We start from the raw sequence: 23081 nt of genomic DNA, 5'->3' as shown, positions 1-23081 counted from the left end.
TGTAATCATTTTTTTCTCATTTATCAGATGGCATTTGTCAGGAGTAAGGGCACAGCTTCTATCTTCCTTGTGCCCATGTTGAGTCATAGGATTTAGAAGGTGCTTGATAAATATTTAGTGAGCATGTATTACTAGTAAACTCACTCATCCACTAGCTCTCAAAGTGTATAAAATGTATACTGTATACATATATATCTTAGCTGTAATATTGTATACTATATATCTTAGCTGTAATATTAGTGCATAGGAATGCATTGGAATGGTTTTGAAAGGTTTGTTTTTATTTTTAAGAAAGTGATAATATATGCTTATTTAGAAATCAACCAGTTTCCTAGATAAAATAGTTAGATGTGTATCCTTAAAATCTTTTATATATGTAGTGACATACATAATGTTTATATGCATATAATTTAAACACATGAAGGCAGTAAAAATTGAGACGTTTATAATTCATATCCTCCCTACTTATTCCCCCTTCCCAAGTCCCTTCTCTAGCAAGTTATCAGTAATCTCTAAAAGTGGACTAGGGCCCAGGATTATTTCATTCTCTTTTAAATGCAGTCCCTTTGGGCTAAGCCAGCTGGGTTCAGGCTACATCTCAGTTTTCTTGGATATCAGGGGCTCAGCATTTATTTGCCCTGACCAAGTTAAGTAGTATCCCAGGCAAGGACTCACTCCATGCTAGGGTAAGTGTCCTCAGTTTTTTTTCAGCATCTTTAAACTCAGTATTTTTTTTTCTTTTATGATTCTAAAATTGATTTGGCATTGTGGTATTAGGGTACTTATGTATATATGCCAGTTTAGCAGTCTGTTAAAAGTATCCTGTTCTCACAGTATTTCACATACTCAGCTGATTTGTCTTGGGCCATTTTCTTTCAAAAGCTTTTTGAAGCCTGTTTATGGAACTAACCGAATCATATTAAAAATTAATGTAAATGTTATTTGTATATTACAATTAATTGTTTCTAATCTGTTGTATTTATATTCACTCCCCTAGGCATCTGATTCTGTTCACATTACAAATGATGATGAAAGATTTCTACATCATCTTATCGTAGAGGAGAAGGAAAAAGATAGCTTTACTGCTGTGGTTATCACAGGAGTACAACCAGAACACATACAGTACTTGAAAAATTATTTCCTTCTTTGGACAAGACAGTTAGCGTAAGTAATTATTTGATACAGGACATGTTGCTAAGTTCCCTTTTTAAGACAGAAAATATTACAAATACATCGAAACCTCTTGGCTGTATACTGTGCTTCTGTTAGAAGCTTCTGTTTATTTCCTTCCCTTCAGTACAATAACCAGGATTCTGAAGTTGGCATTAAAACAGTTTTCTATTCTGTAAATATTTATTGATCACCTATAGTGTATTGGTCATTATTTGAGGGGCAGGCTTTTAAGACCTATCATAAAGTTTAAAATAAATTTATCAAATTCGGCTCCACCACTTTCATATTCCCCTTTTGTGCTTCTTCATAGCATGTATCATAATCTTCCATACCATGTATTTTCATTTTTCTGTCTGCTTTTCTCTATTGAAATGTCTTTTTTTATGCACCGCTATTAACTAGTGTCTCCTAGTAAAAGTAGTAAATGCTCCATAAATGTTAATCAGGTGACTGCATGAAGTCTAGTACAATAAAAAAAATGCAAATGTGTCTGTAGGACATTTTAATAGTACTAAAAATAAATCTTTGTGTATTTATTCCAGGAAAACTTTTAGGGAGTGTAACATATTCCGTTAGACCAAATTATCAAAATATTTAGTGGTTCTTAGTTTATTTCCTGTGGTTATATTGCAAAGACCATTTATGGAATTGTTTCAGTAATTTGCATTAGTCCAAATTACTGAGTCTTGCCAAAATGGGTACATCTGCATGAAATTTACTTTTTTTTTTTTTTAAGATTTTATTTTTAAGTATAATCTCGGTACCCAGTGTGGGGCTCCAGCTCACAACCCCAGGACCAAGAGTTGCATGCTCCACCAACTGAGCCAGGTGCCCCCCCCCCAAATTTAAATTATTTATTATTTAAATAAATTATTATTTAAATTTAAATTATTAATTATTTAAATTATATAAATGTATACTAACAGTTTGAAATTTTTTCTTTTATGGGAAAATTATTTTAGAAGTACCTTTTCTCTTGCTGAATATTGATGTTTGTTGACTCTCTAACCCAAGAATTTAATTTTTTTTAAAGATATTATTTATTTGAGAGAGAGAAATGAGTGGAGGGAGAGACAGAGGGAGAAGCAGACTCCCTACTGAGCAGGGAACCCAATGTGGGACTTTATTCTAGGACTCTGGGATCATGACTGAAGGCAGACACTTAAACAACTAAGACACCCAAGCAGCCATGTAACCCAAGAATTTTAAATAGGACTTCGGAATTTTTATTCTCTAAGTCCATATTTCATTAGCTATTTTGTAATTATTTCTTTTAACCAAAGAAACCGAGTGTACATAACACCAAACAGAATAACATATTATTTTAACCATATTTTGAAACCTGTTAAAGCTAATTATAGCACTCTTTCTCTCTTTCTGAATGTATTGTTGTAAACTTACTGTTGATTATGATGTTAACACTTTTGAAATGCATTAAGAAAGATCTGAAGATTTTCAGTCATTTGCTTTTATCTCAGTTTTTTTAGAGTAGCTAGTATAGTTTTTAAAAATTCATATGAAGGAATATTGCAAATTCCCGTTTGAAGAGTAACCACAAACATAATGTTTTAGCCATGAATAATCTCATTAAAATATCTTTTAAAACTTAAAATGGCAAGAGTTCTGAATTGGTGATTTTTGAAGGAATAGTGTTGAATTTATTAGTTTTGTTTGGGAATGTTGAAGTCAAATTGTATTGATGCTGTCAGAGAGGAAGAAGGAGAATTATAGAATGATATTCTCATATTGAGATAATTTAAAGATATCTAATCCTACATTCTCCCTGATAGTTAAGTCCTTTCTAGAACATTCCTGACAAGTAGAATTAGAGTCTGTTGCCTTCTGGTTTTCAATTTTATGATAAACTATACTTCTGGGAGATACAAGCTATATAGGCTTTTGATGTTGGAAAGACCTGGGTTGTAGTCTGCCTCTCTCAAACTCTATAAAGTATATAAACCTCTTGCACTCCAATTTCTGTATGTGTAATAATGAGGTATAATAATACCTGTATCTCTGGATTGTTTTTACTATTAAATGGAATACTATATTTAAGAATGCTTAGTATAGGGGCACCTGGATGGCTCAGTTGGTTAAGCATCCTCCTTTTGATTTCGGCTCAGGCTATGAGATCAAACCTCATGTCAGCTCAGAATGAAGCCTACTTGAGATTCTCCCTCTCCTCTCCTCTCCTCCTCTTCATGTCAGCCACCCTGCCCCCCCGCCCCGAAAAGAAAAAATCCTTGGTATAGTGCTTAACACCTACTTAAGTAAGTAATAGTTGTACACATTTTTTTTATAGATCATTATATGAACTGTAATCTTATGAATTAAATTGAATTAAAAGTTTAAAGCTGTATTTCTATATTTTAGGCATATTTATCATTACTATATTCATGGCCCAAAAGGAAATGAAAAACATACATCAAAAGAAGTTGGACCTTTCAACAACATTGATATTGAAGTAAGATAAAATTCTTTCTTAAAATATTACAGATTATTACATATCTGTTCCACTTTCAAGTCACTCTGGATAAGAAAAAACAGTCCATAACTAGACAATCCTTCCCTCCCTGTGGTTCTCCAAAGTACTTTGGCAATTTGATATTTAAGTAAAGAAATCGTTACTAGAAGTATATGGTTTTTGAACCTTTATTTACTATAGTATTTGATTTCACTTTTTTCCCTGGCTTTTAAAGAGATATGAATTGTTGCTGAACATCATGTCTCAAAGTAGAGAGAAAAAGGGATGTAAATGTTTCTTTTTGTTCATTGAAGTCTTACAGTGATGAAGTAAGATTTAGAAGCACAGAACATTTGAATATTGAGGTCTCAATATCCTTGCCCACAGATTGGAAAGAATTTCACATTCAAATCATTGTCCTACTTCCTACCTCTAAGCAAGAAGCCTTAAATGTACTCTGAGTTATCTGTTCTTCAGCTCTGCTTTGCTCTTTCTTTGTTTACGTTCTGTTTTTTTAATAGTATATTATATTCCTTATTGAGATGCTACTTAGTTATTTAACCCATATATAAATATGTGTATATTTAATTAAGCTATATAATTACTTGTACAAATATAAGTTTTTGCCTTTTCTGTTGTTGGATCATAATTGGGAACAAAAGTAAAGTCACCATAGAATTTAATTATTTTTGTTTTATTTTTATTTTAGATTTCTATGTTTGAAAAGGGGAAGGCACCTAAGATTGTCAACCTAAGGGAAATAGAAGATGACATGCAGACGTTGTATATAAACACAGCAGCTGATAGTTTTGAGTTCAAGGCTCATGTTGAAGGAGATGGTGTAGTGGAAGGGATTATTCGATATCACCCTTTCTTATATGATAGAGAAACTTACCCTGATGATCCATGCTTTCCATCAAGTATGTTAATCTGTTATCTTAGCTACAAAATGTAAAGTTGTGATTTATTAGTCGGGCTGTTAAGGCTAGATAAATAATAAAACTTTTTTCCTTAGGCATCTCTTAAGTATTTATAAATTTTGTAATTCTTGATTTTTGTGTGAATTCACTTCCAGATGAATAAAGCACTGGCTTTAAAGAATATTACATATTCTTTACTCATGGATTTCTTACTGAACTTCTAGCTATGGACCGCATATTTAATCCTTTATATATCCCCATATTGTCTTCCCATTATCTTTGTAGACACTTGTAAAGAAGCTTAAACTTTATGTAATTGTATCAGTTTTTTCTGTATGCTTTCTGATTTTGTCTTGCTGTGGAAAGACCTCTTATACTTAAGATTATAAAAAGATCCTGTAGTTTTATTTTTTAATCGTTTTATGTTTAAATCTTTAATGTACTTATAATCTTTTTTATGTGTACAATGAGGTAGGGCTTTGACTTAATGTTTTGCATGTGAGTGTTTGGTTTCCTAGGACCAATTACTGAAAGTTGCTATTTTTTAAATAGTTTGAAATATTATTTTCATAATTACATTAAATTCCCCTAAGTACATAGATTTGGATTCTTTACTATTAAGGTATTGATCTATTTTATATTTACATACATGAGTAATGATACTCTTGTAGCTTTATACCATGTATTAATACCTGTTGGGTAGGAAACTCACTATTCTTCTTTGAGAAAATTCTTAATCTGCTTTTCTGGATAAATTTTGGAATCACTTTATACATTCACTTTTAAAAAATCTTAGTGGAATTACTGAAATTGCATTGAATTCATAGGTTAACAGTAATAAAAATTCCTCATTCAGAATACTTAGTATATTTTTAGTCTTGTGAGTTTTAGAACCAGATTACCTAATTTAAGTTCCATCTTTGCCACTTTCTATTGTGTAAACTTTGACAAATTACTTCTTCTCTCCATTTCTTTATCTGTGAAATGAGAGGTAATCTCTTTTCTTGGAGAGGTATTATGTTAAATAAGAAACTGGGACAAATCCTTAGAATAGTGTCAAGCTTTATTGAGTAAGTGCTCATTTCATGTTATTACTCAGTGGCTCTATATCCTTTCATTTTGCTGACCTCTTTTTAATTTATTTGTAATTTTTGTATGCTGTAGGCAAAAAGATAAAGTTCTTCAAAAGATATCTTAAAGTAAGAATCAAATAAATTGAGTGCTCTAGAAGGGTTCTCTAAAAGCAAAGTAATTTGGTTTAATAGAAAAGAACTTCTTTTTCTTTAAAAGAAAAGAACTTTTTTTTTTTTTTTGAGGGGCAAGAAGGGCTTATTTTAGATGAGTGCCTTAATGCCAAAATAACTAAGATGTTACTGTATTAGGATCATAGGGTTTGATCTTAGTTTGCTTGGGTATATGAAAATGTCTTGGTAAGAAGCCTAAAAATGTTATATACAGTTATGCTAATTATGTGTTTGATGCTTTGTAATATGTTACAATTGTAGCTGTGTATCACCTAAATCTGATCTTTGAAAATTTAGTAGTTCATTTAAAGTAAAATTAAATTTAGTATTATTAATTTGTTCAAATGAGATAACTGCTACTAGACACTGTAGATTTCCCAGGTGATTTTTATGTGAACATATTGATTCTGACAAAATTTTGGAACTTACATTTGAGATACAGGATTCAAACTCCTATATTTGTAGGGAAGAGGGTTCTGCTATAGAGCATAATATATGACCCTTTTACTGTATAAATAGATTTTAAAGATTATAGGCTCAGTAGCTAACACAGATAAGCATATAAGTAACTAAATATTGACCTAAATCAGAAATACCACTGGTACTGTGGAACCACTTTGGAAATCTGCATTTCTGAGGGCAAATGAGGAGTCACTAAGTTTTATAAAAAGCAGTGTAAGAGATCTTATGAGTTTTTGTTAAAATTTCTCTGAAGCAACTTTAATATTTCACTTGAAGTTGGTTACTCAGTGATAAAAATCACATAATTTTTATAGCAATAAACAGTTTGTTCCACTGATGCTTTTTCTTTAGAATTAAAAGATGAAGATGATGATGATGATTGTTTCATACTTGAGAAAGCTGCAAGAGGGAAAAGGCCTATTTTTGAATGTTTTTGGAATGGACGGCTAATACCATATACATCTGTTGAAGAGTAAGTTTTGATTTTTGCTGAAATTACATGCTTTATAAACCTAATTATTTTACTAATTATAATATTAATATTTTGTTCTGTTCAAGCTTTGACTGGTGTACTCCTCCAAAGAAGAGAGGGCTTGCACCAATTGAATGTTACAATAGAATATCTGGTGCATTATTCACCAATGACAAATTCCAGGTCAGCACAAATAAACTGACTTTTATGGATCTTGAGCTAAAGTTGAAAGATAAGAACACCCTTTTTACAAGGATTTTAAATGGACAGGTATGATTTTAAATATCAATTTTGAATATTGGTATGTTCTATTTTAAGTAAAATGAAAGTCACAAATATAGATTTGTACTAATAATTCACATGCTTTTTATTAAAACAGAAGAGTGTGTGTGTGAGAGCATTTATGTGTTGACATTACCCCGAAATTTCAACCTGATTAGACTGTGTTTGGGTAAAATTTACAGATGTTCATTTAGATCTTAGTATCAAGACCTTGACAGTGAATAGAAGCCATAGAAACATGTCAATTTAATGAAAGCATATGAGAACAATATTATATACTACAAGAGCTGTATGTTGAAGTACAGTATAAAATTTGGTAGACTTAATTTTTTTAATGATTAAGATACTGGTTTTTGAACTGCAAATTAGAAAAATTTAAAGTGAAATTTTTAATTTTCATTTGGAAATGATATATTATGGAGTTAGGTTGTAGGAAGAAATGAACTTATTTAACTATATGTGTTACCTGTGTTATGAAAGCCTATAGTGTGGAGATTTCTACCTTACCTATTCTCTTAAAGACAAGCATTAAACAGCTTATGCTTGAGTATTAGTCTCTCTATACTATCTCCCAACAAAGCGAGGAACAATAAACAATAACACATTTTCTTACATATTATTAGAAAACACTTAGGGGCACCTGGGTTGCTCTGTGGTTTAGTGTCTGCCTTTGGCTCACGTCGTCATTCTGGGGTCCTGGGATCCAGTCCCACACAGGGCTCCCTGCAGGGAGTCTGCTCTCCCTCTGCCAATGTCTCTGCCTCTCTCTGTGTCTCTCATGAATAAATAAATAAAATCTTAATAAAAACCACTTTTCATTTCATGTTTTAACTTTTTTGAATAGGTAATATGTATATATGATACATAAAGGAAAAATGTGTTTTTATAGCAGTGTTTCTCAACTTTTTTTTCATTATCATCTTCATAAGGAGCTTTTTTAGCCCTTTCCTTCCCCAATCATTCTCCCCCAATGATATTTTTCACACTATACTGTATATATGTTTACTATATATATGTGTATCTGTGATTGATAAATGGAAAGAGATTTTTATCTCCTTGTTGAGAATGTGCATGGTTCACAGTGAGGAATTTTCTGCTCACCTCTTTCCCATGGCCAGCTAGTTCTCTTTCTTCTAGACAGCCAATGTTCATCATTCGTGGTGTACTCTAGGATTTATACAAGGGAAGGAAAGCTTTGTTGTTGGTAGTGACCACTGAGACCTCGGTTCCAAAGATGATAGCAGAGATTTTCTTTCTTAGCAATGCTTCTGTTAAAACTCTATGGGAGAAAGCTCCAGCAAAATGTTTTAGTTTTTTATTTTTCTGAGGGTAGCGTATGTGGAAAGAAAAAAAGGAATGAATGACAAGTGTCTGTGGTTATATTTGTTTACTAGTAGCTATGTTTCATAGAGCATTAAAGACCTTTTTTTTTTTTTAACAGGAGCAGCGAATGAAAATTGACAGAGAATTTGCTTTATGGTTAAAGGACTGTCATGAAAAATATGACAAACAAATAAAATTTACATCTTTTAAAGGAGTAATTACACGTCCTGATCTTCCTTCTAAAAAGCAGGGCCCCTGGGCAACATACTCAGCAATAGAATGGGATGGAAAAATATACAAAGCAGGACAGTTGGTAGGTTTAACTTATTTCTAGATTCAGTTTTTAAATAGAATTTGAAACTAAGATGTATCAGAATTTAACAACAAAATAATGCAAGTTTTTGGCTCTTCAGGAGCCAGGAAAGAATGAAAAGGTCAAACTCATTTTAATTACATAATTTAACATGGCAATTTTTAAAAACCTATTTGTTCCCCGAAATCTCAATTAGCAAGGTTTTTATTTTTTTCTTGGTACCAAACTTTACTCAAACGCAGACTCTTAATTTTTTTATGTGATATAAAATAATATTAGGGAGAATGAAGAGATTTAGGAGAGGTCTTTTGTCCTTAGGGATATTATAGTTTAAAATCAGAAATAACCCAAACATAAATAATAGTAGATGAAAGGGAATAAGTGCTATGGAAAGAGAGGATGAATACTTCTTTGGCAGTCTGGAAGGAGAGGGTGAGGATTTACTGACTTTGGATGGGCCTGGGAGAAGAGCAAATCATGAAATTCTTTGGGCAAGAAGTGGCATTTGTATGGACCTTGAAAGAGGTAGAGGCTTGAGTGTTTGTACAGATATTACAAGGGTCAGAGGATGTTCATTTACTCTGTAAATTCAAATCATCATATATTTAAAGCTTTGGAATTGGATGTGATCACTAGAGAAGTAGTGTGTAGCTAGAGCCTGGCTTTTCCAACATACGGGGGGGCTACAATGAAAAGGATGAGCTAGCAAAGGAAAATAAAAGGGATAATGGACGCCTGGGTGGCTCAGCGGTTGAGCATCTGCCTTCGGCTCAGGGTCCTGGGATCGAGTCACATATCAGGCTCTTTGCATGGAGCCTGCTTTTCCTGTCTCTGCCTGCCTCTCTCTGCTTCTCTCTGTGTCTCTCATGAATAAATAATAAAATCTTAAAAAAAAAGAAAGAAAGAAAAGAAAGAGGATAAGCTGATGAGACCGAAACTAGGAGAATATGGTATCCCTAAAGTCAAGCCAAGAGTTACAAGGAGGAGGAAGTGATCACTATGAGTAAGGTGCTTTCTCAGAGACCATTATCTGAGCATAGACAACAAATATAGGTAAGTGCAGTGAAATAGCCAGTAGTAAAGTTGGATTGTCCTGCAGTCTGTTGTGTATGAATGAAAGGAAATAGTTTAGAAATGAGGCAGAAAAAATAGATTGTGTGTGAATTCTTACAGTCCTTGTCCAGAGTTTCTGAATTGGACTAATGAAAATTATCCTTAGATTTTTAAAGCCAAGTAAGGGAAAGATACATAGGCAAGCTGTGAGCCAACTAATTTGAAAGAATAACTTGTCAGAGTTTGTAATTACTATTCAGAGTCTCAAAGCATGATTTTATAGGGAGGGAGGAAGGGTTTGAGGTTATGTTGGTTTTCATATTTGACTTTGAAGGATTCATGGACCTTTTAGACACGTGCATAGCTCTGACATTTTTGTATGAAGAAGCCACTGTGTCTTTAGAAAAATTTTAAGATTAAGTGGGAAACTCATATAAACAAATACAAAAAAGTATAACTATTAGAGTATTAGAATGCTTTTTTCATTAATTTTTCTGATACCAAGTTTTTTTTGGATGAAATCGTTCTGTAAAATAGTTATTAATATTAAGCCTGATTTCGTAAATACTAAAAGCCTTTTTTCTAAAAACTAAATACTAGGTCAAGACAATCAAGACACTTCCTCTCTTTTATGGAAGCATAGTAAAATTTTTTCTTTATGGTGATCATGATGGAGAAGTATATGCCACAGGAGGAGAGGTTCAGATTGCAATGGTAAGATAGCAAGTAATAAAAAATTTTTATCGAAAATCTCTTAGTACTGCTTACTTTTGTTTAATGCTGAAATAAAGATATAGTATTTTATATTTTGCTAGCATTTGGGTTTTCTATTGAATAAAGTATTGTTAGCGTAAATTTTTATGTTTTTATGTTTCTTATTTGGTGATTTAAAGCTGTAGAGTTTAACATCTTATATATCCAATGTTTAACAAACATACACGTTATTTCTGGTTGTCAAAAGTAATTTTGTAAAGTGTTCATTTCATCCACATTGGAATAAAAATTGAAGTCCGAATTCTTTCTCAATAATAAATAACTCCAAAACCAAAGTGGGCTTTATCCTTCCCTGCTCTTTTTAATATTTGAATATTTAATTATGCCTAAGGAGGTTACATGAAAAATAGAAATAAACACTGTAGTATAATGTAATAATAGTTATTATGATTTATATCCTTAATTAGGGTAAAATTTGTTTCCTTAGGAGAATTTTCATTGTAGCCAAATTTGAAGAGATTTTTTTAAATGTTAATAAAATTTTTTTTATTCAGGAACCTCAGGCGCTATATGATGAAATAAAAACTGTGCCAATTGCAAAGCTCGATAGGACAGTTGCTGAGAAAGCTGTCAAAAAATATGTAGAAGATGAAATGGCAAGGTAATTCACATTTCAAAGTGCTGGAGAAGAATAAACTAAAAAAATGAATTGTACATTCTTGAGTATGTTGTTATGGACACATAATAGGACAGTTGTAGTCTTGGATTTTATATACTGTAGTGCACATCTTGCTGTTTAAAAATTGAGAGCTCTGGATGTAAAAACAGAATCCTTTGTTTTATATAAAAATTTCTCCCTTTTTTATATCTAAAGTGTCACTGTTACAGGCACTATGAATCCAGTATGTTAGAAAATAACTTGGTTTGACCTACAACTAGAAGAAAATTGTAGTAACTGTTGAGAAATAAAGATTAGTGCAAGAAAAGTAAAAGAAAGTAGAAAAACAAAACTGTTTGTAGCTCTTTTGTAGCTAATAATACAGTCATTTTGATTCTCAGTGAATATCTATTAAAAGTTTATTTCCCAAAGTTAACTTGTATTATACAAGAGCAGGAAAACCACCAAAAATGGGCAATTCCTGAAAAATCCTGGCTCTTAATACCAAGAGATTTTTGTATTACTGTTTCAGTAACCACAGTAATGGTTAAGGAAGAAAAAATTTTTAGATTATTGATCATATGGAATTTTGGCTTTAACCTTTCAAAATATATCCGAAATATTAAAGTTTCTAGTGACTTCTGTTTATCTAATTAGATTATAATTAATGTAATTCATGAAACATTAATATGCTCATTTTAATAGACTCCCTGATAGATTGTCAGTAACTTGGCCTGAAGGAGATGAATTATTGCCAAATGAGATTAGGCCAGCTGGAACCCCCATTGGTATGTTGTTGTTGTTGTTTTTTCCATATTACTGAAAAAATGCTGTTTGTGTGCTTTACATTTTGAATATGTAAAAGACTGTAACAATTTAAAATGCAATGTTCAGACCTAGAAGACTCATCTTTTTTTGGGGGGTGTAACTAAGATATTCTTATTTTAAATTTTGAACCGATAGGTGCATTAAGAATTGAAATACTGAATAAAAAGGGGGAAGCAATGCAAAAGCTTCCGGGAACAAGTCATGGAGGATCAAAGAAACTCCTGGTTGAGCTCAAAGTTATATTACATTGTAAGTATGCAAACTAATTTGGATCTTTAATATTAATGTTCTTAAATGTGTAATGCAGGTTTTTCATCTTTTTATAATTATCGATGATCTAGCAATCTTATAGACACAGAAGATTTGATTAAAGTTCAGAATTTCAAATGTGTTATGACTAATTTTTTTAATTGATATTTTTCTGAGGGCTTTTTTTTTTTAACTCTTTATTTTGAATTTTCCCAAGTAGGTAGCTGTGGACCTAAGATATGGTGCATATATGTATAGGGATTTGAATTAGATAGGAATTCATATTAGATAATCTATAAAATCTATTGTAAATCAAAAAATAATGTGTCTGAACCTTGAGCTAGATAGAGATACTTGGTTTAGATTATAGGCCTGGTGGAGGAGAACTGGGTATTATTGCTCATCTTGTATTTCCCTAATTTGAATCATCTTGTTTGTTTCTTGTCCATTGTTTTTGTCTTGACTGCCTAAAAGTATTTTTACCTCTTATGTTTAATAATCTGTTCTATCATTATATACTTGGTGTCTCATCCATGGATTTTAAAGACACAAATATTCAAAATATGTTTTTCTGACATTTAAAAACTAGTTAATGATCATCTATACTTAAATCTTGTATAAATGTCTTGTTAGGTGTCTCAGCATTAAACAGTTTAACTTATTTCACTGAAATACTCCTATTTTTGGCCTCTGTGACACCCTGCTCCATACTTCCCCAACTTTATGTGTGTGTAGGTTAAAACAACAAAAATTTATTAGAGTTCTATAGATCATACATCCCAGATGAGTTTCACTGACTAAAATCAAAGTGTCAGCAGGATTGAACGTGGTGCCTGAGTGGCTCAGTCCATTGGTAGTTACCTTTGGCTCATGGTTCTGGGATTGAGCCCTGCGTTGGCTCCCTGCTCAGTGGGGAGCCTGCTTCTCCCTCTCTCTCTGCTGCTCTCTCTGCTTGTGCTCTTTCACTCTCTGTCAAATAAAATCTTAAAAAAAAAAAAAAAAAAAGTGTCAGCAGTATTGCATTCCTTCTGGAGACTTTAGGGCAGCCTTGGCTTTTCCACCTTCTAGAATCTATATTCTTTGGCTTGCGGCTCCTTCCTCCATCTTCCAAGTCAATAATACAGCATTCTCTAGTCTCTCTGTGACTGACTCTCCTGCCTCCCCACCCCAAATATTTTTTCCAATCAAAAATATTTTTATTATGTTAAAAATGTATAACGTATATTTATCATTTTAACATTTTTAGGTTTCACAGTTCATTGACATTAAATACATTTATATTGTTGTGCAGCCATTACCACTGTCCATCTCCAGAACTTTTTTCATCATCCCAAACTAAAACTCAGTAGTGGGATCCCTGGGTGGCGCAGCGGTTTGGCGCCTGCCTTTGGCCCAGGGTGCGATCCTGGAGACCCGGGATCGAATCCCACATCGGGCTCCCGGTGCATGGAGCCTGCTTCTCCCTCTGCCTATGTCTCTGCCTCTCTCTCTCTCTCTCTGTGACTATCATAAATAAATTTTAAAAAAAAATTTAAATAAAAATAAATAAATAAATAAAACTCAGTAGTAATAACTCCCCATCACTTCATCTCCACATCTCCTGGTAATCATTGTTCTACTTTCTGTGTCCGTGAATACAACTATTTTAGGTATCGCAATAAATGGAATCAAATAAGTGAAATCATATTCTTTTGTGTGTATGTACCATATTTTGTTTATTTATCCATTGATGGATACTTGGGTTGCTTTCATGTATCCGGTATTATGAATAATGCTGCTGTGAACATTGGTGTGCAAATACCTGTTTGAATCTCTGATTTCAATTCTTTTGGATGTGGAATTGCTAGATCATATGGTAATTCTAATGTTTAATTTTTGAGGAACTGCCATACTGTTTTTCACAGTGGCTGTACTGTTTTACATCCACACCAGCAATGTACAAGTGTTCCAATATCTCTACATCCTTGCTAACACAAAGGGGGGACAGGGATGGAGAGTTAGGAGGGAAAGAATCCAAAGCAGACTCTGTGCTGAGCACAGAGCCTGATTCAGGGCTCCATCTCACGATCCTGAGATCACTACCTGAACCGAAACCAAGACATTCAACCAACTGAGCCACCCAAGCACCTCCAATTTTTCTGTTTTAGCATTTGTTGTTTTTTGCTTTTGGTATTCTGTCCAAGAAGTCATTGCCAAATCCAATGTCGGGAAGCTTTTCTTGTCTAAGATTAGTTTTATCATTTTAGCTCTTACATTTAATTATTTGATCCATTTTGAGTTTAATTTATATAGATTCACTTCTTTTACATGTGCATATCCAGTTTTCATAGCACCAATAATCAGAAACACTGTTCTTTCTCCATTGAATGGTCTAGGCGTTCTTGTCAAAAATCATATTCAAGGGGTTTTTTGGGGGGCTCTCTCTTCCATTGGTCTATAATGTCTTTTCTTATGCCAGTACCACTGTTTAAATTACTATTGTTATGTAGTAAACTTTGAAAGGTAATGTGAGTTTCCTAACTTTTTTCTTATTCAGAATTGTTTTGGCTGCCTGGATTCCCTTAAGATTCCATATACATTTAGCAGGGTTTCCTATTTCTGTGAAAAAATGGTATTGGGGTTTTAATAAGTATTACATTGTGTCTGTAAACCAATTGGTTGTTATTGCCATCTTAATCCATGAACGTGACTTTGTATCATCCAAGTGTGCTGAATTTATTTATTCACTAATAAAAAAAAAAAAAGTCACTTGAGAGGCTCCTGAATGATACAGTTGGTTAAGTGTCTGACTGTTGGTTTCGGCTCAGGTCATGTTCTCAGGGTTATGGGATTGAGCCCTGAATTGGGCTCCACATTCAGCGTGGAGTCTGCTTCGATCATCTCTCTCCCTCTCTCTCTAAAATAAATAAATGAATCTTTAAAGCATAAAGTCATATGAAATAATATCCCTTTTTAATGTGTCATGTCACCTACTTGATGTATATTTTTTTGTTTATGAATGACTATTTTTAATTCTATTTTTTAAGTCATTTACATAATTTCAAAGTCAAAATTAAACCTTCAGAGAAGTTATGTCATCCCTCTACTCTGTTTTCTTCCTCCCTATTTAGTTAGTAATTTATTAGTTTTTGGCTATCTTTCCTGTTTCCTGCTATAATGTTGAACAAGAACAATTAAAATTGTCTCTTTATCTTCCTTACAGAAGAGGTATTTTATGTTTGTGTTTTTACTACTCATAATAATAGATTGCTAGATCTTAGCAATTCTATATAAATAAACTGTGGTATTTTAGTCTTGAAAACTCTTAAGGAAATTTTTTAAGATTTTATTTTTTCATGGGAGACACACAGAGTGAGAGACAGAAGCAGAGACACAGGCAGCGGGAGAAGCAGGCTCCACGCAGGGGGCCTGATGTGGGACTGGATCCTGGGACTCCAGGATCATGCCCTGGGACAAAGGCAGGCGCTAAACCACTGACCCACTTAGGGATCCCAAGGAAAATTATTTTTAATATCAAAAGAAAATTATTTGTAATCTTTTGTAACAGTTAATCTTATTTACGGATACATTCTTAATTGAGATAAAGGAATTTTAATGAGCTGATGAGTAATTTTCATTATGCCATTCATTTGTATGGGATAGCTTTAGATCCTTTGATGAAGTTTCAAAACAATTTTTTTTTCAAAACAGTTTCTAAAAATGTACGACAAATAAAGTTATTTGATGCCAGTGTGACATTTTGTACTCATGTTGTGTATTCAGTTTCTCAAGGTATAAATATTTCTTTTTTCTTCTATTAAGCTTCCAATGGAAATAAAGAAATCATTTCACATATTAGTCAACATGGAGGAAAATGGCCTTACTGGTTTAAAAAAATGGGTGAGTTATTATTCTGAATGTTAAAAATTGTATCAGTAATTCTGTTGACTTGATTTTTAATTTCTTCTTAATTTGTACAGAAAATATTCAAAAGTTGGGGAATTATACATTGAAATTACAAGTTGTATTGAATGAAAGTAATGCAGACACTTATGCAGGAAGACCACTACCTTCGAAAGCAATTAAATTTTCTGTTAAAGGTAAGTGAAACACTATATGCCTACATATTATACTGAAAGTGTCATTTTCAATAAAGGGATAATAGATAATAAAAGATGTTTGGCCAGTTGTGGGATCATCATAATCTTAAAATAGCCCTATGATTCTGCTCCATAATCGAATTTCTTCTTTAAGTTTTTATTTAAATTCCATTTTTTTTTTAAAGATTTATTTATTTATTCATTCAAAGAGAGCTAAGAGAGAGGCAGAGACACAGGCAGAGGTAGAAAAGCAGACTCCATGCAGGAACCCCGATGTGGGACTCGATCCTGGGTCTTCAGGATCACACCCCGGGCTGCAGGCAGCACTGAACTGCTGTGCCACCGGGGCTGCCCTTAAATTCCACTTTTAATTGGAGTAATACTAGTTTGAAGTGTACAATACAGTGCTTCAACACTTCCATACACCACCCAGTCCCCATCACAAGTTCACTCCTTAATCTCCATTTAATCCTATCCACTTGCCTATATAACCCATCCCTTTACCCATATTCCCTCAGGTAACCATCAATTTGTTCTCTAAGAGTCTGTTTCTTGGTTTGCCTTTCCTTCTCTCTTTTTTTCCCCTTTGCTTGTTTCTTTTATTCCATATGAGTGAAATCATATGGTATTTGTCTTTCCCTGTCTTATTTTGCTTAGTATTATAATCTCTAGCTCCATCCATGTCGTTGCAACTTCATGGTCCTATTTTTTTAAGATTTTTTTTTTATTTATTCATAGAGACACAGAGAGAAAGAGAGAAAGAGAGAGAGAGAGGGAGGGAGGCAGAGTCACAGGCAGAGGGAGAAGCAGGCCCCATGCAGGGAGCCCGAAATGGGACTCAATCCTGGGTCCCTGGGATCATGCCCCAGGCTGACCACTGAGCCACCCAGGCTACCCTGTTTAAAATTTTTGAAGGCATCATTGTTTTCTTCTGTTGTTGCTTGTAACACCTAAAGCTTTTCTGATTCCTGACCTTTGCATGTGAGCCTCTCTGCCCACCTCAGTCTCCCCTCTTCCCTGTTGCCCAACTGTTTAGGAATCTTTTTTTTTGTTCTGATTTCTGAAATTTTAAATTCTCTAAATTTTTCTTGAATTACTTGATTTCCTACTCTATTTTCTACATCATCTAATATTAAAAGACAGTGGACATTTTGACTGGTATACTAATATTCTTTTTTCTACTTTCCATCTCATTTTCCCATGTTATGGGAGCTTCCTTTAACATGACATGCTAATATACTTTCTATTGAATTTTTCCTTTCTGCTGTCATTTTTTTTATTCTGGTTACTCCCTTTTCAAAGCATTCTCTGCTTACTTCATAAATTCGGTATCTTTAATAATTCTCTGAGGGTATTAGTAATAGTGGTGGTCTTTTGAAGCATTTGAGCTTTATAGTCTGTTTCCTCTGTGTTAATTTTTTTTTTTTAAATGTTTGCCCTTTCATAAGTAAATGCTCTCTTACATGACTGGTGATTTGCCTGCATTTAATCATAGGACATTTGAAAGCTTTTATTTCATTTGGGGTGATTATGAGAATTTTTAGGTTTTCTCTCTTTAAGCTGTCCAAAGCCCCAAATAGAGCATTTTAGTCTCCTGTGAGGAGGGTAAACACCTGGCTGCCAGCATTTTGGGAGCAAACTGAAGACTGTTGGGGGGTCTCATGTCTACTATAGAATCTTTCACTTGATATTTTCAGCAGAATGTGACACTTTTAGTAGTGTTTTTGTCCCTCACTTCTTGGCACTATTTTACCTTCCTCAGAGAATAAGCCTTCTATCTGTTGCTGGGGCTGAGGAAGGCAATTTACTGGTTTTGTGTATTGAGGGATGGAGACCTGAGGCTGGCTTCCTTTCCTTTCCTTTCCTTTCCTTTCCTTTCCTTTCCTTTCCTTTCCTTTCCTTTCCTTTCCTTTCCTTTTTCCTTTTTCCTTTTTCCTTTTTCCTTTTTCCTTTCCTTTTTCCTTTCCTTCTTATTTTTTTTAAAGACTTATTTTAGAGCAAGTGAGCATGGATTGGGAGGGGAAGACGGAGAGACAGACTCTTAAGCAGACTGTGCACTGAGAATGGAGCCCAACCTGGGGCTGTTTCACACCCCTGAGATCACAACCTGAGTTGAGATCAAGATTCAGATGCTTAATCGACTAATCTACTCAGGCGCCCCTATCACATTCTTTTAGTAGCTGCAGAATGCATTCCATAGTATGGATATGCTATACTTGAAGCAGTTTTCTGTTGAAAACAGTTTTCAGTCGTTCTCAGTTTTTTTTTTTTTTTTTTGTCTAACCATGGGTTTCTATATGAAAAAAAAATTAATGCTGCTTTGTGTACATGTGTTAGAAGTTCTCTAGGGTGGATAAAAAGTAGAATTGCTGAGCTGGCATGTATATATGCCTTAATGTTTTAAATATATTTACCATCAAATTGGCTCTGGTAAAAGGTTGTGTCAGGGTACCCTCACCAGCAGACCATGAGAGTTCCAAAGTTCCTTATGCTCATTCCTGCCTGGTGTCTGTGTTTATCCTAGTTAATGATTAAATTAATTATTAGGTTGTGCACCTCTTCTCACCTGTCTTTGGCTCTCTCTGTTATCTGTGAAAGCTTATTCATTTGCTCTGCTGATTTTAATAGTGTAAAGCTGTGATTCTCACATTTGACCTTCTGTCTTAATCACCTACAAAGCTTTTTAAAACACTGGACTGTGGGGCATCACTCCCAGAGTTTCTGACTCAGTAGTTTTGAGTGAGCCCTAGAATACACATTTCTAATAATTTCTCAGGGGATGACTGAAACTGTTTGACTAGAGACCACCTGTAAGAATAGCTGATTTATAGAAGACTTTTATGTATTCTGGATTTTAATCCCTTGTTGTAGATGTACATATTTTCTCCTATAAAGCATCTCTTTTAACTTTGTGTATTATAACTAATAAGATATTTTAAACTTTATCACATAACATTCTTTCATAGCTATTGAATACAGTAGTCCCCCTTGTACACAGGGGATATGTTACATGACCACTTCCAGTGGATCTCTTAAAATTACAAATAATACCAAATTGTATATATACTGTTTTTTTTCTGTATATGTATACCTATAATAAAGTTTAATTTGTAAATTAGGGACAGTAAGAGATTAACAATAATAAAATAGAATAATTATAACAATATGCTGTAATAGAAATTATGTGAATGTGGTCTTTTTCTTTCTTAAAATATCTTATTGTGCTACTATACTCACTCTTCTTGTGATAATGTGAGATGATAAAATGCCTGTGTGGTGAGATGAACTGAGGTCAGTGACCTAGGAATTGTAACATAGTTTTAGGCTACTGTTGACCTTCTGATAATATGTCATTAGTAGGATCTGCCTCCAGACTATAGTTAACCACAGATAAGTGGGGAAAGGGATATTGTGTTTTGCCTTAGTTTTTCCTATGATAATGTTATAAATTTATCCTTTATTATATTCTGATAATCTCTTAGTTTAAGAACACATTTTTTCCTAGAATTTTACGTATAGTGAGATAAAGATCTAACTTTTCCCAGTTGGCTTATAGATACAATTTATATAAGTTCTTCACAGATTTAAAATGCCATCTTTATCATAGTTTAGTTATCTGTGTATAAAATATGGCTATTTCTGACCTACAATGAATTTTCTTCTCATGTTTACTTTTTTGTTTTTTTCTTTTCTTTTTTTAAGAGGGTAAACCAGAAAAGTTTTCATTTGGTCTTATGGATCCTCCTTTTCGTGTTGGAGTCCCATTCAATATCCCTCTGGAGTTTCAGGATGAATTTGGTCATACTAGTCAATTAGGAAATGATATTCAGCCAGTATTTGAAGCAAGGTAATTTGAAGGATCAATCTAAATGTGACTTTTTGTATTTACTAAGCATTCAGTCTTCTTTCTTTCAGCTTAAATTACTTATGTGTTTAACTTTTATCATTTATCACATTTATCATTTAAAGTGTTTAGTGTATTTTATGATATCTGGGGGATTTATTTAACCCCGAGCTATGCTTTGTGACATGTATAAAGTCATATATAAAGTGCTTCATTAAAGTTTGTTTTGACTGAATTTACTGTGAAAGTTGTTTAGGTGAGACTGATAAAACTCTTTCTCCATTGTTTTTTTTTGCAAGTAAGATGTGAAGTTATGGCTCCTTAAACTTAGTGAACCTGGTAATACAATTCATTTTTAAAACCATAGCAACAAAGTTTATGGTTTCCATGGATATTTGGGTCTTTCTGTAGAATTTATCTTTATTTAATAGTTCTTTATTGTGATTGGCTTATATTAAGAAATAACTCTGAGAAACTTCATAGTGTGTCCAATGATATAACTAAGGGTATTCATTATTTTCAGTTATCTTTTTAAGGTGCCTTGGGAGAAATTCTTGTTCATTCTCAAGAGCATGAATGCTAAGTGTTTCTTTTTTGCATTAGCTTCCAAATTCATCTTTTGAGCCCACTTTTTATATATGCTTTCTTCTGTTGTCTCTATGTACTTTTTTCCCCTTGTGTTGTATTCGTTCACTCTTAGACATCTGAGCATGTGCAATATTCCAGGCATTTGCTAGCTAGACATATAGAGGTGAATAAGGACATAGTACTTGCCTTCTAGAAGCTCACAGGTTAGTGATATAGTTTAGTAGTTAGATTTGTAGCATGTTTAAGTTCTTGAAAAACAATATATAGTTATAAAAAATATTCAAAATGAGTTTTTAGTTCTGTGTCCCCTTAAGTTGCAAAAAGTGGTTCTTATCTTTTGACCTGTTGCATTCATTTGAATATTGTAAACAGTAATGAAAGAGCTGAACACTTTTATTTGTTTAAAACACTAGAAGTATCCCTTCTAGTCAAAAATGGAAAATATTAGTGCATTATATGACATCTATTATTGATTATAACTCCATCATCCTATCCTTGATAGGATATTCTTAAATAGGAAATCTCTGTCACACATACATATTTATATTTGGGGTTTTAAACTTATTTTATAAAATCCTGATGACATAGCCATGTGAATTTATCTTCAATAAAGACCATTTTCTGAGTAGGTTTTTTTTTTCCCCCCAGTGTTAGGTGAATTTTTTAAAAATCATTCATGCATATAGTTTAAAGAATTAATAGTTTGATAAGGCTTATTTTAAAAAAGCCAATTTCTCATCCTTCTGCCCTCTCTATCTCACTCACAATCCACTTCTCAGAGAACCACCTTTGACTTTTTTGACTTGAATCTACTTGTAATTACTGCCATATATGTAAATTTTATATTGCTATTTCTTCCTTTTTCAGTTTTAGGCAGTATCTCTTGATTAATGGCTATAGACAATGACATATTCTCTTATTGCCACTTCTCTTATTTATAAGCTTCCTTCCTGTTCCTCTGGTCCTCAATAAAGGTTATACTGTGGCTTGGTCAATATGTAGTGCTTGCTTTATTACAATGATGTAAATACTAATCACTTTATTGTACATACAACTTTGTTGCTACTGTACTTTTTTTGTAATGATTGGTTTTTTTTTGTTTGTTTGCTTATTGTAGTTCACATTCTGTGATCTTCCTTCACCTTTATCCTGGGGATTCACTATGTCTTCTGTGTTGGGGAAATCAAAACAAAACCTACCGTCAACTTAGAAAACTTCATCATAAAGTTAGAAAGAAAACAATTTTACTGTTGACTAAACATTAAACCAGAATGTGATGATTATCACAAGCAATCTGATACAGAGACTGCAAAGACTGAAATATATGGATAAGTTGCTGGAACTCATTACATTCATGTTTTAAAGATAAAATAACTAAGTATCTTTATCACTGCTTGTGGGATTTGCAATCTGGAGTCAGCTGACTAGAAGTTAGGTCCAGGAAACTAGGAGATAGGGCTTTACCTTTTTTAATGATTACACTGCAGAGAGTTGGCTCTCAGGTCCCTAGGGAAACATTCCTGAGTTCTGAATCTGTTACGTGGCTTATTTTATTTAGCATTTAACTTTTCATGGCTCTCCAGGTTTTTAAAAGAATGCCATGTCCTCCTTTTGCTGAAACACATCCAGTACATTTGCAAGAGAGTGCCCCTATTCTATTTGATTAAATTGAAAATTGGATGCTATTTTCCTCAAAATCATGAAAGCATTATTCCATTTTTGCTTTCCTCAAAATTATGAATCATTGCTCCATTTTAGTTTTTTAGCTTCCACTGTTGCTGATAAATTTAAATTCACTTTCATTAATTTTCATTTTTGTGTTTTCCATGTATTATCTCTGGAAGCTTTATAGGATCTGCTTTTAATTTGCAACATAGCAAAATTTTATAGTAATAAATCTTTGCATAGATTCTACATCATTTGAAGTATTTTATTCTCTATATTTTTAAGTTTTTATTTTATTTTATTATTATTTTTTATTCATGAGAGACACACAGAGAGAGAGAGGCAGAGAGAGACATAGGCAGAGGGAGAAGCAGGCTCCATGCAGGGAACCTGACGCGGGACTCAGTCCTGGGTCTCCAGGATCACACCCTGGGCTGAAAGTGGTGCTAAATCGCTGAGCCACTTGGATTGCCCTATTCTCTACTTTCCATCATCACGGTTTTCTCTTTCTGGAATCCTTATTTTTTGGTATTGAATCTTCTGGAATGTTTCTCTGATTTCTCTAATTTTTCTGTTTTTCTTTTTGTGGTTCTGCTTTCCTTTCTGACAATTTTTTTTTCAGCTTAATCTTTATAACCTCCCCATTGAGGTTTTCCTTGTTGCTCTGTTTTAATTTCTAAAAATTTTTCTTTGTTTCCGAACTTTTTTTTGTAGATCATCTTGTTTTATGAATGTAGTATATTCTTTCAC

The 23081-nt window shown here is 33.2% G+C and overlaps 1 protein-coding gene across 3 annotated transcripts in view; it reads left to right on the top strand.

Moving 5' to 3' along the window:
- The window catches only part of SMCHD1 (structural maintenance of chromosomes flexible hinge domain containing 1), a 214707-nt gene that overhangs the window by 36266 nt on the left and 155360 nt on the right, over positions 1-23081 (top strand). For all 3 annotated transcript variants that reach the window (XM_072735040.1, XM_072735041.1, XM_026005880.2), the window contains 13 exons: positions 998-1164; positions 3547-3637; positions 4347-4557; positions 6615-6735; positions 6822-7005; positions 8459-8653; positions 10307-10420; positions 10975-11081; positions 11784-11866; positions 12042-12155; positions 15957-16034; positions 16115-16234; positions 19937-20081. In XM_072735040.1, coding sequence (XP_072591141.1) covers positions 998-1164; positions 3547-3637; positions 4347-4557; positions 6615-6735; positions 6822-7005; positions 8459-8653; positions 10307-10420; positions 10975-11081; positions 11784-11866; positions 12042-12155; positions 15957-16034; positions 16115-16234; positions 19937-20081 — 1730 coding nt within the window. The remainder of the gene's footprint in view (positions 1-997; positions 1165-3546; positions 3638-4346; positions 4558-6614; positions 6736-6821; positions 7006-8458; positions 8654-10306; positions 10421-10974; positions 11082-11783; positions 11867-12041; positions 12156-15956; positions 16035-16114; positions 16235-19936; positions 20082-23081) is intronic.

Source organism: Vulpes vulpes, chromosome 13 (genome assembly GCF_048418805.1).
Source record: "Vulpes vulpes isolate BD-2025 chromosome 13, VulVul3, whole genome shotgun sequence".
NCBI lineage: Eukaryota > Metazoa > Chordata > Mammalia > Carnivora > Canidae > Vulpes > Vulpes vulpes.
This window is presented reverse-complemented; position numbering and strand designations above follow the sequence as displayed.